Source organism: Apium graveolens, chromosome 1, assembly GCF_009905375.1.
Source record: "Apium graveolens cultivar Ventura chromosome 1, ASM990537v1, whole genome shotgun sequence".
NCBI classification, from domain to species: Eukaryota; Viridiplantae; Streptophyta; class Magnoliopsida; order Apiales; family Apiaceae; genus Apium; species Apium graveolens.
In genome coordinates, this window is record NC_133647.1 from 190848245 (window position 1) to 190863459 (window position 15215).

General features: G+C 34.9%; 3 protein-coding genes across 3 annotated transcripts; all 3 read right to left on the minus strand.

Moving 5' to 3' along the window:
* Nucleotides 1-3003: 3003 nt before the first annotated feature.
* LOC141713918 (uncharacterized) lies at nucleotides 3004-3891 on the minus strand. The gene has a single exon (XM_074517482.1). It carries the CDS (start codon nucleotides 3889-3891, stop codon nucleotides 3004-3006), a length of 888 nt encoding a protein of 295 aa, XP_074373583.1.
* A 1014-nt stretch (nucleotides 3892-4905) lies between these two features.
* Nucleotides 4906-10043, minus strand: LOC141674120 (uncharacterized). Its single transcript, XM_074480846.1, has 9 exons — nucleotides 9916-10043; nucleotides 9107-9178; nucleotides 8365-8481; nucleotides 8061-8254; nucleotides 7204-7309; nucleotides 6959-7106; nucleotides 6687-6826; nucleotides 5549-5715; nucleotides 4906-5458 (listed from the first exon to the last, which is right to left on the minus strand). The coding sequence occupies exons 2-9, from the start codon at nucleotides 9165-9167 to the stop codon at nucleotides 5165-5167; spliced, it is 1227 nt and encodes a 408-aa protein (XP_074336947.1). The 5' UTR covers nucleotides 9168-9178; nucleotides 9916-10043; the 3' UTR covers nucleotides 4906-5164.
* Nucleotides 10044-12991: 2948 nt separating this feature from the next.
* Nucleotides 12992-13531, minus strand: LOC141713925 (zinc finger BED domain-containing protein RICESLEEPER 2-like). The gene has a single exon (XM_074517487.1). The coding sequence runs from the start codon at nucleotides 13529-13531 to the stop codon at nucleotides 12992-12994; it is 540 nt and encodes a 179-aa protein (XP_074373588.1).
* Between the last annotated feature and the right edge of the window lie 1684 nt (nucleotides 13532-15215).

Below are 15215 nucleotides of genomic sequence, written 5' to 3' on the forward strand. Positions count from 1 at the left end.
TTGTGCAGATGAGGATGATGCCAGTAGCAGACCTTGATCAGGGGTACCAACTAAATATCTCAGCACCCTTCTTGCAGTTTGCATATGTACGGTTGTGGGAGCTTGCATGAACTGTGTTAACAGCTGAACCGAGAACAGTATATCTGGCCTGGTGATGGTCAGATATATGAGTTTTTCTAATAATCTTTGGTAAACACTTGGATCAGGAAGCAAGTCCCCTTTGTCTGGTGTGAGTTTCAGGTGACTATCCAGAGGTAACCGCAGAGGCTTTGAAGTAGTCATTCCAAATTCCTGTAGAATGTCAGCAGTGTATTTTTTTTGGGACAAGAAGAAGCCAGCTTTGGACCTGTCAATTTCAATTCCCAAGAAATAGTGAACTGGTCCAAGATCCTTCATGTGAAATGAGCTGGACAACATCTGCTTCAGGTAATTTATCTGTGCATCACAGTTTCCGCAGATCAACAAATCATCCACATAAACAAGTATAAGTGTGATTTTAGACTCTGTGTGAAATACAAAAAGACCATGATCAGATTTTGATTGAATGTAACCCAGGTTGAGCAAGGTTTGAGAGAGTTTATGGAACCATAGCCTTGGTGACTGTTTCAAGCCATAGAGAGACTTCTTCAGTCTACACACCAGATTGTTATTTTCATCATTCAAGGTGGCTATTGACTGAGAGTTAATTCTACAGCCTTTGTAGAAGTAGCCTTGAGGCATTTTCATGTATATAGTTTCATTCAATTCCCCATGAAGAAAAGCATTGGACACATCCATTTGTAATGTGATCCAATCCTCCATGGCAGCTACAGCAAGTAGAGCTCTCACAGTGGTCATCTTGGCCACTGGTGCATAGGTTTCCAAGTAGTCTTCTCCATATTTTTGTTTGTACCCAAGGGCAACCAATCTAGACTTGTGTCTTTCTATCTTACCATCTGGAAGATATTTGGTTTTGTAAATCCACTTACACCCTATTGCTGTTTTACCAGGTGGTAGAGTTGTCACTTCCCATGTGTCATTCAGTTCCAGAGCTTCTAACTCACTGTTCATAGCATTGATCCAGCACTCATACTTGACAGCTTCTTTAAATGTCACAGGGTCTGCTGCTTTGTTTAGCTCAGCAAGCAAGCAAGTGAATTCAGGTTCAACAGATGTGTAAGCTAGGTTGGTGATGTGAGGTGCATAAAGAGGTTTGGTAATGTAGTCTTGATACCTGACAGGTGGTTTATGTTGTCTCGAGGATCTCCTGACTGGTTGGCTTTCTTGAGATTCTGTAATTGGTTCCTCATTATCTAAGGTGTTGGTGGTTGTATTGTCAATTTCAATGGTTGAAGGCTGATTTGAGAGATCAGACTCACTGGGTTCAGGTAATATAGGGAAAATCATGTATGTATAGTGGATGTCAGGTGGTTGTGTGTTTGTTATTTGAAGCAGAGGTAACATGTATTTTTCTATGGAGTTATTGTTGAAGGGGAAGATCTGTTCTTTGAAGGTTACATCTCTGGACACAAAGGTTTGTTTGTTTAGTAGATTGTACAACCTATAACCCTTTTGACTCACAGGGTATCCCAAGAACACACATGGAACTCCTCTAGGGGAGAATTTGTCTGAAGTGAAGGCTGGATTGTAAGCAAAACTCAGGCAACCAAATACTCTCAAATGATCATATTCAGCAGGTTCTTTGTATAAAGTCTCATAGGGTGTTTTGTTTGCCAATACAGTTGTTGGTAGTCTGTTAATGAGGTGAACAACAGTGAGCACACAATCTCCCCAAAAGGATAAAGGCAGACCAGCTTGAAACCTGAGAGCTCTGGCCACTTCTAAGATATGCCTGTGTTTTCTTTCTACACGGGCATTTTGTTGTGGTCTTTGAACACAAGATGTCTGATGTTTTATTCCATTTTTGGCAAAGAATATCTTACACAAACTTGTGTTAAACTCAAGGGCATTATCTGACCTAATTGTTTTAATAGTGGTGTGAAAGTGTGTGTGCACATACTTCAGGAATGTCTCCAGGGTAGCAAGACTGTCAGATTTATGCTCTAGCAAATAAATCCAAGTATTCCTACTATAGTCATCTACTATCGTTAGGAAATGCCTATATTTACCCTTAGTGCATACTTTGTAGGGGCCCCAGATATCTATATGTATAAGATCAAACTTGGTAGTAGCATGAGAATCACTTAAACTAAATGGCAGTTTAGTGAACTTAGATAAAGGACATGTAACACACACCTTGTTTTGCTGAGCACCAGTTGCAGTAATAGCTTTAATCTGTCTGATCTTTTCTACCGGAGCATGGCCAAGCCTGCTGTGCCACAGTTCCAAGCTATTTCCTTCAGTCACTGAGCTTTGACTAGAGTTATTGACCGCAGAGTTTGTTGTGGGTACATTACCAGAATTCACATTCCCATTGTGAAGCCATTCTGCAGGTACAGCCTGGGCAAAGTGGTTTATTAGATAATATAGCCCATTTCTGGCTCTTCCAATGCCTTGGACCTGCTTACTGTCAGAGTCCAAAATAATGCAGTGAGACGTCTGGAAGATAACTTGCACTTTGCTGTCTTTCACCAATCTTTGAACTGAAAGGAGATTGTGTTTGAAGTGAGGAACACATAAAACCCCTTTCAATTTCATTCCATTATCCAGATTTACTTCTCCAGAATGAGTGATTTTTGCCTGATCTCCATTTGGAAGGTTTATGGTTGTCTGACTGCTAACAAGTGAGGTTTTTGACAGATTCTGAAGGCAGTGTGTCATGTGATCTGACGCTCCTGAGTCAATAATCCAATCATTGCTCAGGGCTGTCACAGTGTTGCAGTGCACCATCCCAGAGAAATGGTAGTCAATCTCTTCATCTGTTTCAGACCCTTTAGCTTGCTGCATAAGTTGAGGCATCATTTTGGCTAACTGTTCCAATTGATGAGGACTGAAACCAGCATATTCACTGTTTGATGTTTGCACATTTGCAGCCAGTTTTTGGTTGTTTCTTTGGTTTGAATTTCATCTGGTGTTATTGAACTGTTTGGTTTTAGAGGTGGATAGGTTTTGTGGATTTTTTGGGTGCCATTTGGGGTAGCCAACAACAGTCCAGCACTTGTCTCCTCTATGGCCCTTCATCCCACAGGCAGTGCATATTATGGTTTTATCAAGATTTGCCCTGCTAAATATAGCAGTTGTTTCAGAAGTGTCACTGTTTAGGCTTAACAATTCTCTCTGTGCTTCCTCTTGTTGTAAAGTGGAGGAAGCACTCTCAACTGAGGGTAGAGGGTTCTGCATTAACAGGTGGCTTCTTTGAGGGTTGTAGGTTTCATTTAATCCATTTAGAAATTGAAAGAGTTTTGTTTCTTCTTTTTGTTGGTGAATGGTTTTTAGTAGGGTTTTGGTTTCATCAGTGGTTGTGGTTGAGATGAGTAAAATATTCATGGCATCTAATTCCTCCCACAATACTTTCATAGATGTGTAATAGTCATTGACAGACAAAGAATTTTGTTTGAGTCCATACAGATCTCGATTCAGTTTGTATTTTCTCGATCCATTGGCAACAGAGAAGCGTTCCTCAAGGTTAGACCAAATATCTCTAGCACTAGTCATAAACATAACAGACTTTTTAATGGAAGAAGACAAGTTATGAGTTATCCAGGCTATTACCATATTGTTGCAGATCTCGTAGAGATCAGCTTGAGTAGCATCGTCTGTAGGTTGTGTTGTAGATCCAGTGACAAATCCCAGTTTCCTCTTTAAAGACAAGTTGATTTCCATTGAGCGTTTCCAGGCTCTGTAATCAGCAGATCCCTGTAGCTTGTCGACTTGAATAGATGTCGGAGTATCAGATGGATGTAAGAATATTGGGTTTAGCATATCTTGGTACGTTATACGTCCAGTTGCCATTTTTGAGAAAAGGAAGATCTGATTTCGATATTTGAATAGAACTCTTTAAGAAACAAGATTTGTTATGGGATCTTGATAGGTGTTGTGTTTTAACAATTCATTCCAGATTTGCAGATGTGAAGCTCTGATACCATAAAGACAATTATAGTATTTGGCACAAAAACAAATGTGGATCTGAATGTTTCTTGATCATTGAGTTCTCATCATGTTGATCTGGTGAATCCCCCAAAAAGGTGTTCAATACATAAGTAGAGGTTCTAATTAAGACAGACAAAACGTAGAATGCTAGTAGACAAAATAAGATAACAGACTACAAGTCTGGGCCATAACAATTTGGCTGTTACTCCAGCTGTCTAGGAGATAGGGACCATTAACAGGAGGATTTCTTGTTATTGTATTTCCTTTATTAGACTACATATAATCTAGTGAAGCATTTGCAGAAAACACTGTGTTCTTGTTTGTTTTATACTGTTACAAGTATTGAGCTATATTGAACAGGAAATTCAGAGTAATATTTGCATGTAAGAGTTGTTTTTTAGCACTTGCATGTTATCAAGTGGAAGTTGCAAGGAATAAACAAGGCACAATTTGACACAGAATACAGAATTATTTTTGAGTTTGAAAAGATTGTCATAGAAAAGCTGGAAAATAAATTGATATAAGGTTCTAGGTTCTTTGCAATCGTTTGCTAATTTGTAATTTTATCTGGCAAACTGATACTTAGTAGTCGATCAACCCAGAAACCCCATGATAAGAAGCAATCAAAATATAGCAAACAATTGGTACATAAACCCTCGACTAAATACTATAGACTTGTGTAGAAGATAAAATCACAAGATAACCACCATGCAGCGATACTGAAATCTAACTGCAGGGAATGATTAGGTCAGGTAATAGAGGATCAAAAAGACGTACAAAGACGTACCACTAAATTACCTTGCTCAAGTTAAACCATTTTGTTAGTTCTAAGTACAGAAATCAAACAATCAAGTCCAAGGATAATACATAACTTACTGAAAATTAAACATGAAAAGCATTTCATTGCCACGAGATACTTTATTTTGGTAAAATGGTTATTTTGCCCGGGTTCTCCAGAATTCTAATATATCTACAATAGGTATATATTTCTTATGATCTAGTCATCAGATAACTTTCTAATGTCATGAGTAGAAGAGGTATAAATCTATTTCGCTGCTCTGGACTATTTTTAATCCCGTAACCCAGAAAGGTGATTGAGTTTAGCATCTGTGTTCATGCTGTACACTAGACATTTTTAATCAATCTTTTCTCTGGCTGCATCAACAAGATATCGATTCAAATTCTGGCCAAATATTTTGGTAGAAAATGACTCTTCAACATGTCTTCTGGCATCTTTACCCATATTCTCTGCCAACTGCGGTTCCCTGATAAATTTACTCATAGACAAAGAGAAAGCTTCTGGATTAGGGTCACAGAGGAACCCAGTAATACCATTCTTGATTGTCTCAACAGGGCCCCCACTGTTACAAGCAATGACTGGCTTTTGTGCTGCCATTGCCTCGAGAGGAACAATGCCGAAGTGTTCATCCTACACCCAAAGTCTAGTTTGTCAGATATTTTAACATATTAAAACCTACTCTAGTTGATGCTAATATAGATGTATAGGAATCTACAGTACCTTTGGTGTATAAAGAACACAGAGACATTCAGAGAGAAATTTGTTCCTTTCCGATGTAGAACAAGATGTAACAAATTTCACACGACCAGACACACCCTCTCTATCGGCTAATACTTTTAGTTCCTCCAGGTATTCAACATTCTCTTTCAGGCGTCTGTCAAAGCCACCTGAAAGAAAAGGTATAAATATAAAATTCATTTATATTGCATTCGCATCCCTGAACAGAAGCATCATGGTAATATGGTGTACAATGCAGTTATTCCAGAAAGCTATGATAATTTATATCAAGGTACACAATTTATGAAAATGGCGACTCAAAGAAACATCATCTGTCAGGCTGACACTAACGGAATGTACATGTAAGGTGGAAGTTTGTTGAAAATAAAAGGTGCAAATGTGAGACGGGGTAACACATTAGGATTTAGGGGTTAAACTGAAAATTGAAAATTTGTCAATTAGTTTGTATACAAACAATATACGCCAACAAGGTGAATTGTAAGGACTGCAGTTATGATAATGTATAACAAGTCATGACTTCATTTAGTCATTTAAACAACCCTCCCATTACACATGATGAACTCGAGAAGACAGAAAAGTACCGACTCCTCCCAACTAGCAATATATCTTCAATGTCCAAAATTATTTTAAAAAAATTAAAGAAAAGGGTGATCATGGTTTTATTTGGTCCGCATTAGATGTCAAACCATAATTTATCCGCAAAACGACAGTTTCCAAATTTTTAAGCAAGGATGTTTTAAGGGAAATAACAAACCGGCATCATATTTATGGTATATATTAAATACATAAATGTGCTGTAATGTGTGTTCGCGAGCAGATCAGGTTGAAATCAGTTTGGTGTAGACTGAAAGAGTGACCAAATTAAACTGAGCTGTTTCTGACATACCCCAACCCAAACTGCGATTTACTTAAAACTGTTTTTTAAAGCAGGTTGAGTAATTAACAATTCCTTACCACCCCTAATAGAATAATGATAGAGCATGTATAAAATTTGTATGTAGCGTCACGAGAAAATGGTGCAACTGTAAACTAGACAGATAAATAGATAAAAAGAACTAATCAAATATAAGATAATTGGTGATGATGTCTGATCTGAGGCTGTAATGTGTCAAAGACTCACCTGCAATGGTCAATGTAGCATCAGCCAAATTATGTCCTTGAAGAACGTTTTCTTCATCTTTACAAAGAATTGAAAATGCAGAAATAGCCAAGGCTATGTTCTTTTTCCTTTCAAATCGATTGATGGAAAGAAAATTCAACCTAAAAAAAGAGTAGCGAGTATATTTAGCTTCATATTCAAAATAACAAGGTTGCTAAAATAAGAGAATAAATTTGCATTACTAAATAATCTATAGAAGTTGGATGTACCAAAACACAAAAAAAGTGTTTTACTTGAAATTATTTGGTTTATTAAACTGTTCCACATTTACTGCTGGATAAAGCACAGCTGGTCTAACTCCTTGTGAATCAAGATTCTTGAATGTCTTCGCAAAAGTTGTTGCAGTGAACTTGCTGTTAACCAAAATTAAATCTGCCATTCCTGTACTTTCACCAAGAAATCAAATAAAAAATTACACATGTTATGGATAGAACATAAAAGCAGAAGATTCTCGTGGAAGTAACTAAGTTTAAAAGACCTGTTGTTACTTCCTCTACAAAGTCTATTGGCTTTCGATATACCCTCCTCAGAGAAGTTGAATGTTGAGCTAACAACAAATCGGGAAAATGGCAATAGAACACAACCTGTATAGGTGATGGGTAATATGAACATGCATGAGGTTATAGTCATGGACAACTGGCAAACGAGGATGCATAAGGAGTGGGAAAGGAAATAACTAATAATGTACATAAGCACAAGTGAACACTTATAATCAATATTACTGACAGTAGGATACCAAAAATATGAAAACAGATTTATCTTAATACTACTTAACTACATTAAAAACAACATTGTAGGCTTAAAAAACTATCCTTATAGCCTAGCCATATCTGCCAAACCCTTCATGACATCCGATGCAAAAGCAGATATACATACTCCACTCTTTTAGTTCCAAAGTTACAGATATGTTTCAATTGTAAATCTATATAGTTATCTCATCATATTTACGCTTGTCAGGTGGTAAAATGGTTGTACCATCCCTAGCATTAGCCTAGGGGATCTCATCTCCCCCCCCCCCCTCTCTTGTTAACAGGAGGTCAAATGTTCAAAACTCTTGTACCTCCAAAAAATATATACGCAGCCACCATCGAATATGAAATAAATCGAGATATTCGAAGACTAGAAATCAATCAACTTACCATTGACTAAACTATTTACAACTGAAGTAGTCTTTTACTTTTACTTTTTTGACATCTGATTACCAGTTGCAAAAAATTATAATTATATTTTAAACAAAACTCTGAAATAATCTACTTGCTACAAATTAATGGATTGATAAATATGCAATAAAATTAAAAGTTTCACAAAAAACTCATCTTGATAAATGAAAATTACCTTTGAAGACCTTTTCAACTTCATCAGTGGAATGACTACAGAAACCTGATCGACGAGTATTACGTCAAAGGATTTCCACATAAATAACATGCAGAGGGCCACGAATAAGCAGCGAAGATATGCGCATAATGCGTGAAAATGCTGGAAGATATGTCGGGGCAGGAAAGAACCATACACTGTAACAGGAAAAGTACCTGGACATTTTTCCATAAAAAGGAAGATCAAAATTTGATAGATAAATACAATAGCAGATATATAATCAATTGTTTCACCATGTTAAGTAAAATTTATTTATAAATCTCACCTGAAAGAGTCTCCTCAAAACATCGGTTTTTATCATGGTGCGCTGTAAAAATATGAACATTATGGCCATGTGATGCAAGTTCTACAGCAGCGTCAACAATTAACCTTTCAGCTCCACCTATGCATCAGGTCAAGTTAGAACCAGACCTTCTGGTAAAGTAATCATAACACAGGATAAAAGAGCAAACATAAACAGTAACAAGAAAACGAGATAAGCAGCAATTAACTTCATCTGCACAAAAACATATGAAGCACGATATCATCTATGTTTTATTTGAGTATGTGTATGTTTGGGGCGGGGTTTGAACGGAACATTTAACAATGAGAAGCAAGGTCTTATCCAGTGTATTTATTTCTATCAGAAGAAGAGATGCATGTTTTCCTCTTCAAGTGTTCTTTTATGGTATTAAACAAGGATAAACACACATCTCTTACCCTAAACAGTATTATCGATTGCAAGTTTTGAAGTGCAATTCCATTAATGTATATATTCTTGTACAATTTTGCAACTTCAGTCACAGATACATATAAGTTCTAATCAAAATGAAACTGAACAAGACATTAATAAGTGCAGAAGCTATACCAGATCTGCCTTTAAAAGACAAAACAATAAGAGATTGTCAGTTCGAATGACACAACAACCAAATATAATGATATAACATATCTACTCATATATACAGAAATTATGAATATAAAAAAAAAGCTTGCGCACACATGTATGTGAGTTAAAACCAAAAAATTACCAATTCCAAGATCGGGATGTATGATGCCGATGTTTAGCTTTGATCCCCCCATTTTTTCCATCACCTCCTTCCCTGGATCAATAGTTAACTACAATTAGATGATGAATTATTCACAATGCCAAAACAATTAAAATACCACAATTATTTTATACTAAATCAAGAGTATACTTTACTTCACATTAAGCTACTTGCTTGATTTCAATAACACTAACTATGAACAAAGCAAGGAAAACGAGTGAAAAAAATCGAAATGCACTTCTTTATTAAGCCAGCCGGGTATACCAAATGCAACAAACATGAACCTTTTGGGGCCGTATGCTAGTAATGATCTAGTAGAGATTAAAAAAAGAAGATGAGAAGCAGAAAGCTCGTCTTCAAGGAATAACCTATGTAATATGCCTTTCCTGGTTTAAGCATCTCTTTCGGTTTGAGTAAGCGAGTATTTAAATTTCCGTAATAGACCGTAATTTATGAAAATCAAATGACCATTACAGTATTACCATGCATCCATTTTACAAGCTTTGAAATCACATTTAACACACATTTCGACAAGTCGCCCTTGTTAAGACACTTACATATTTCTCAGGGAAATTTCATCAAACACTTGTCAGGCATTAATCAAACACTCACTGTCACAAGCTAAATAACTTCGCAATAAATAAAAGTACATACAAAAGTTTAAAGTACCCAATTACCCATTACAAATAATAAAATTATCAACACATAAATAATAAATTCCATTTAAATAGCTTCACGATTAAAAGAAAAATAATTCAATAACAAAAGGACTAAAGTAGAGAACGGTTTACCTGTACAGCTGTGATTTGCTTGATGATGGCAATAATTTATGAATATATGAACATGTAAGTATATATATATATTTGGGAAGTTGATGATCGAAAGTGAAAGTCAAGCGACTCAGCTATGTATACAGAAAGGGTAAGAGAGATTAAAGTTTGAAAAAATATTTATTTATTTATTTGTTGTGAAAATAGATAATTACCAAAAAATTGGAAATTTATCAAATATATTTATATTTTCAAAATTACAATAAAAATTTCAAATATAATTGCAGGTCAAATTACTCGAAATTGCAGATCAAATGTTGCATAGATATGAGATTGTGTCGTAATTTTAAAAATATTTTCTACAACTTTATTTTTGAAAAAATCCGCTTAATTCAATTTTTTAGATAAACAAATATCAGAATTAAAAAAAAAATGGGTCATGTTTCTTTTAAATCATTAGCCTAAGAAATTTTAGAATTTATACGTTTGAGGTAAGTTATCCAAAATTCTTTGACGGAAGTATAATTTTGTATAATTCGGCTGAATTTTTATATTGAAATTATAAGATATTTTAATAATTGAATTTAGAGATTTTATTAAAAAAATTAGTTCCTGCAGTAGCATTTACTTTATTTGTAATATTAATTAGGGTTCTGCAACATAATTCGCTTTATTATTTAGTATTAATATGATATTTATGAAGAGTTCAAGTGTAAAGAATAACATTCTGTAGGTGAAACTTTGTCTTATTTGTGTTAATAATTAGGGTTAGTAGCACTTGTACATAGAAAATGTCGTGTTTATGTATTATATTTTGAAAATATTTTTAAGCATTTAGATCCGAGAGTCTATTTAAAATTTAGGATTGTGCAGCAGAATTTACCTTAAATTGTAATGATTCTAAAATTTGGATTTATCTAATCTAAACGCGGCCCTTAAAAAATTATAACAAAAAGAGAGAGCTTTGAGTCGTGAAGTTTGTGTTATTTAAATTTGTCTATATTTGGCTGAAATGTGAAATTTTTATTTGTTTCGTTTATACAAAAATATAATTATATTTAGCGAAAAATTAATTGCCTAGATATTATCTTCTAATTACCACTACGAAAAAAAGACTTGCCGCACAGTGCGCATTTACATGTTTTTCCGTTAATCATAATCATGTACTCCGCAAGGGCTGTGTATTCGGTTAAAACCGAACCGAACCGAATTTTTATTCGGTTAATCGAAACCTAATTACCAGAAAAAACTCTGCCGAACACCGAACCGAAATTTATTCAGTTTGATACCGAAATTGAAAAAAATAAATCGGTTATTACCGAAACTGAAATATAAAACCGAATTTTAAGATAATAGGCTAAATTTTTCCAAAAACAATCAGAGAATTTAAGTTTACAGGCAACAATTTAAAACAAACAGAATTACAAGTTTTTGATGCTTCATAACATTAATTTGCATTTAAAACTTAACAACTTGGCTAATATAAAATGAGTTTTGAAATATAAGGAAATTGCAGTGATATTGCTTGGCAGAATGGAAGTTGGCACTTGACAGAATGGCAGGTGATGAAACATTGAAACTCCAGACTGCAGTCCAGACTGCAGTCCAGTCCAAATTCCAGACTCCAGACTCCAGTGACCAGATCTCCATTTCTGCATTTCTGCATTTTTGCACTGCTCTCCTGCAAGTCTATACGAAAAAATAGATAGAATTCAGGATAAAATAGAAAGAATTCAGGATAAAATAGAAAGAATTCAAAAAGTATTTTTGATGAGCCTGATCCTTTTGATCTTTTATACCAAAAGATCCAGACTTTTGATCTTTTATACCATAAGAATAAATCACAATGCAGCAAAATTTTACTATACTTCACACTGCAGATCTAAAGAACCAACTATCCGACATTAAGAGATACTGCAATGCATATTAAACATATTTTTCACCTTAATTTACTGATTTTAAGAGATACTGCAATGCATATTAAACATATTCTAATGGAAGAGAAGTATTGTTGTATTTTACCTAATTTTCTTTCTTTGAATAAAATAAATTTCAACAGAAATGGAGGGGGATACTATAAAACATTCCGGTAATTAAAACATTTCCATGAGCAGGAGCAGAATATAAATAAGTAAATTAAGATCTTGGTACTAAAGTTTGAGGTACCCTGGCTGAGCCTGAGGATGAACTGCTGAGTCTGACTGATTACAAATTAACTTATTTTAGATGATTATTACAAGGAGTGGGTATTTGTTTTAGATTTAGAAGGAGCTGATTGTTTTTTCATCTGATTCAAGTAATTTAAAACTACAAAAAACATACTACACTAGTACAGTGTACACTGTACTGTAGTCTGTTCTCTCACTATACTGTACAGTGTATTACATGACAGGGTATAGGGTTTTACCATGGTTGAGTCTGACTAGTTCCACCAGTGGCGGATGCCGCCGTAGAACTTGCATCCATGTTCATCTTCTCTAGTGCTGAAAAAACACAATTTAAACAGAAAAATCATAAGTATTTCTCACTATTTAAATTTAAAAAACCTAGAAATTAATGTAAAGAATAGCATACCTTCATCAAGTTGTTTCATTTCATCCAGATCCTCTTTAACACTTATAGCTTCAACCATTTTAGGTGTTAAAAAACTCCTAAAATCATTGAGAACTCTACCTCCCGTGCTAAAAGCCGATTCCGAAGCTACTGTAGATATTGGAAAAGCTAAAATATCCCGTGCCATTTGAGATAAAACGAGAAATCTCATCGAATTATTTTTCCACCACTCTAATATGTCAAACCTCTCGGAAGTACTAAATGTTTTTGATTTTTCACTCAAATACTCTTCCAAATCCGATGCACTACCATCACTTGAAATCATTCCAATATCTTTCTTAAATTGCATTCTCAACAATTGAGATGGATGCACTTGACCAACATTTTCTTCTCTATTTTGCTCTATAACATCATATCTTTGTTTCTTTTTTGCAATTTTAGATTTGTATTCATTGAACATTTTATACAATATTTTTTCTAAAGACTTTCCCATCATACCCCCAACATCTTCCCCGTACATGTGCCTTAACATATACACCAAAAATTACAACTTGTACCTTGGATCAACCACCACCGAAATAAACAAAAGATTGTTCATTTTAGACGGACTTCCCCAATATTTTTCAAACTTTTCCAACATCTCCTTTTCAATAGCATGCATTTCAACATTAGCACCATATGTCCAATCATTCAAGGTAGAATGAACGACATATATCTCATGCAAGAAAATGTTAGAAGTGACATAAGAAGTGCCCGAAATCTTCAAAGTTAGATCATAAAAAAATCTCAAGAATGATGCAAATTTTCTCATGGTAACCCAATCTTCACAAGTAGGCCTTCCATCAACATTACCCACCTTGAGATGTTTTTTATACCTAGGATCTTGTGTATCATACCTACTAAATGTTCTCTCATATTTTTCCGCTACATCTATCATTTCATATGTTGAGTTCCATCTAGTATCAACATCAAGAATCAAAGATCTTTTAGTCTCAATTTTCTCATATTTTGAACACTTCATAAACACTACCACTCTCGCGGGTGATTGTCTAAACCTAAATGGTAACTCATCAACAATAATCATCTTTATATATTTCTCTCTAGCCAAATCTTTGTCAAAAATCCAACTACCCAAAGTACTGTTTCCCCCATCTTTATTAGTTTGAAAAGCTAATTTCGTTTGACGACCTTCAACATTGTATGACTTGCAAGACTTTAAATGATTACGCAAACTACTAGTACCATTTCTTGAAGTATTTGCTCTTAAATCTTTAGCACAATACTTACACTTACCTTTAACAATTACTCCATTTGCATCTTTAATTTTCTCATAATGTTCCCAAACATCAATTCGAGATTCCATTGCCTTTCTCTTTCTCGGATTCGAAGCAACGGTTTCGGTCTGAGCTTCTAATTCTTCCTGATAATCATGCTCGTCTTCCATCTACAACAGATTACAGGGGTAACAAATTAAAACTAAAATCATTCAACAGAAGCAGCAGTAAGTACTAAGTACTAAGTAGCACACACAAAAAATGAAATACACAGACCAGTAGACCACATACCACAATAGCTTGAATCTTCACAATCTGTAATTTACCAGTATAAAAATGTATGTAACTTACATTAAAAGAATCAGTCCACAGACTAAAAGAATCATTGAATCAGTACATTTATAAATTATAACAAACGAATATACTTGTCTCGAGCTCTTATATACTGTACAGCTCTTAATTGTCGAAAATTACGAATTCAATTCAAATACAAACTAATCAACTATCATATTCATAACTGAATAAACATAAGCAAAATAATAAACAAACCCAATTATTTCAAGATAATAAACATAAGCAAAACAAACCCAATTATTTCAAGATAATAATCATATCTTCAATCCAATTTGAAATCCCTAAATCCAATTTGAAATCTCTAAATCCTCAAGTCGAACATAATCTAAACTGAAGTGGAGGTCAAAGTACTTACTTCTCGACGCCGGTAGTGTGTGGACTGTGGAGGAACGGAGGTCGACGCCGGTAGGCGGTAGCCGGTAGGAGCCAGGAGGGAGGGGGAGGTCAATTACTCGCTTATGGTAGAAGTGTAAAGTGAAGTACAGAAAGAAAGTATAGTAGTACATATAAAAAGATATAATATATAATATATAAATTATTATTACATATAAATAATTTCGGTTACTTTAAACGGTTTCCGGTTAACCGCGGCTAAAAACCGAAAAACCGAAAAACCGATTTTTTAAAAAAACATTACTGAAAACCGAACCGAATTTCATATTTTGGTTAACCGAACCGAAAAATATCGGTTATTCGGTTCGGTTTTCGGTTAACCGAACCGGATGCACAGCCCTACTCCGCATTTCAGTAAATCATGGTAGTTAATTCATCCCTGCTAGAAATGCAGCAAGTAAAAGTGTAAAACGATGACAAGATTAAAGCTTAACGCATTTGAGACACACCAACGTCCTCTTCTGCTCTATGAACCAGGCATTGCTCTGTACCATTTCTTTCACTCTTTGTTCTTGTTTCGTGAACTCTTAGAACTTTGCCCGAGGCCTTTTGTTCCTTTTCTAGTATACGCAGCAAATGTAGTCAATATTATAATCGCTTTATTTAGGGAGAGGGGCGGACCTAAGGCTGGAGTTGCGTGATTTTTAATCAGTTTTATTATAGTTGTTCCATTTTTGTCCAGAGAAAGGTTAGTTTTATGAGAAAAATTGTCCCTTTTAACACATTTTTAATATTTTTTTTAAAGTA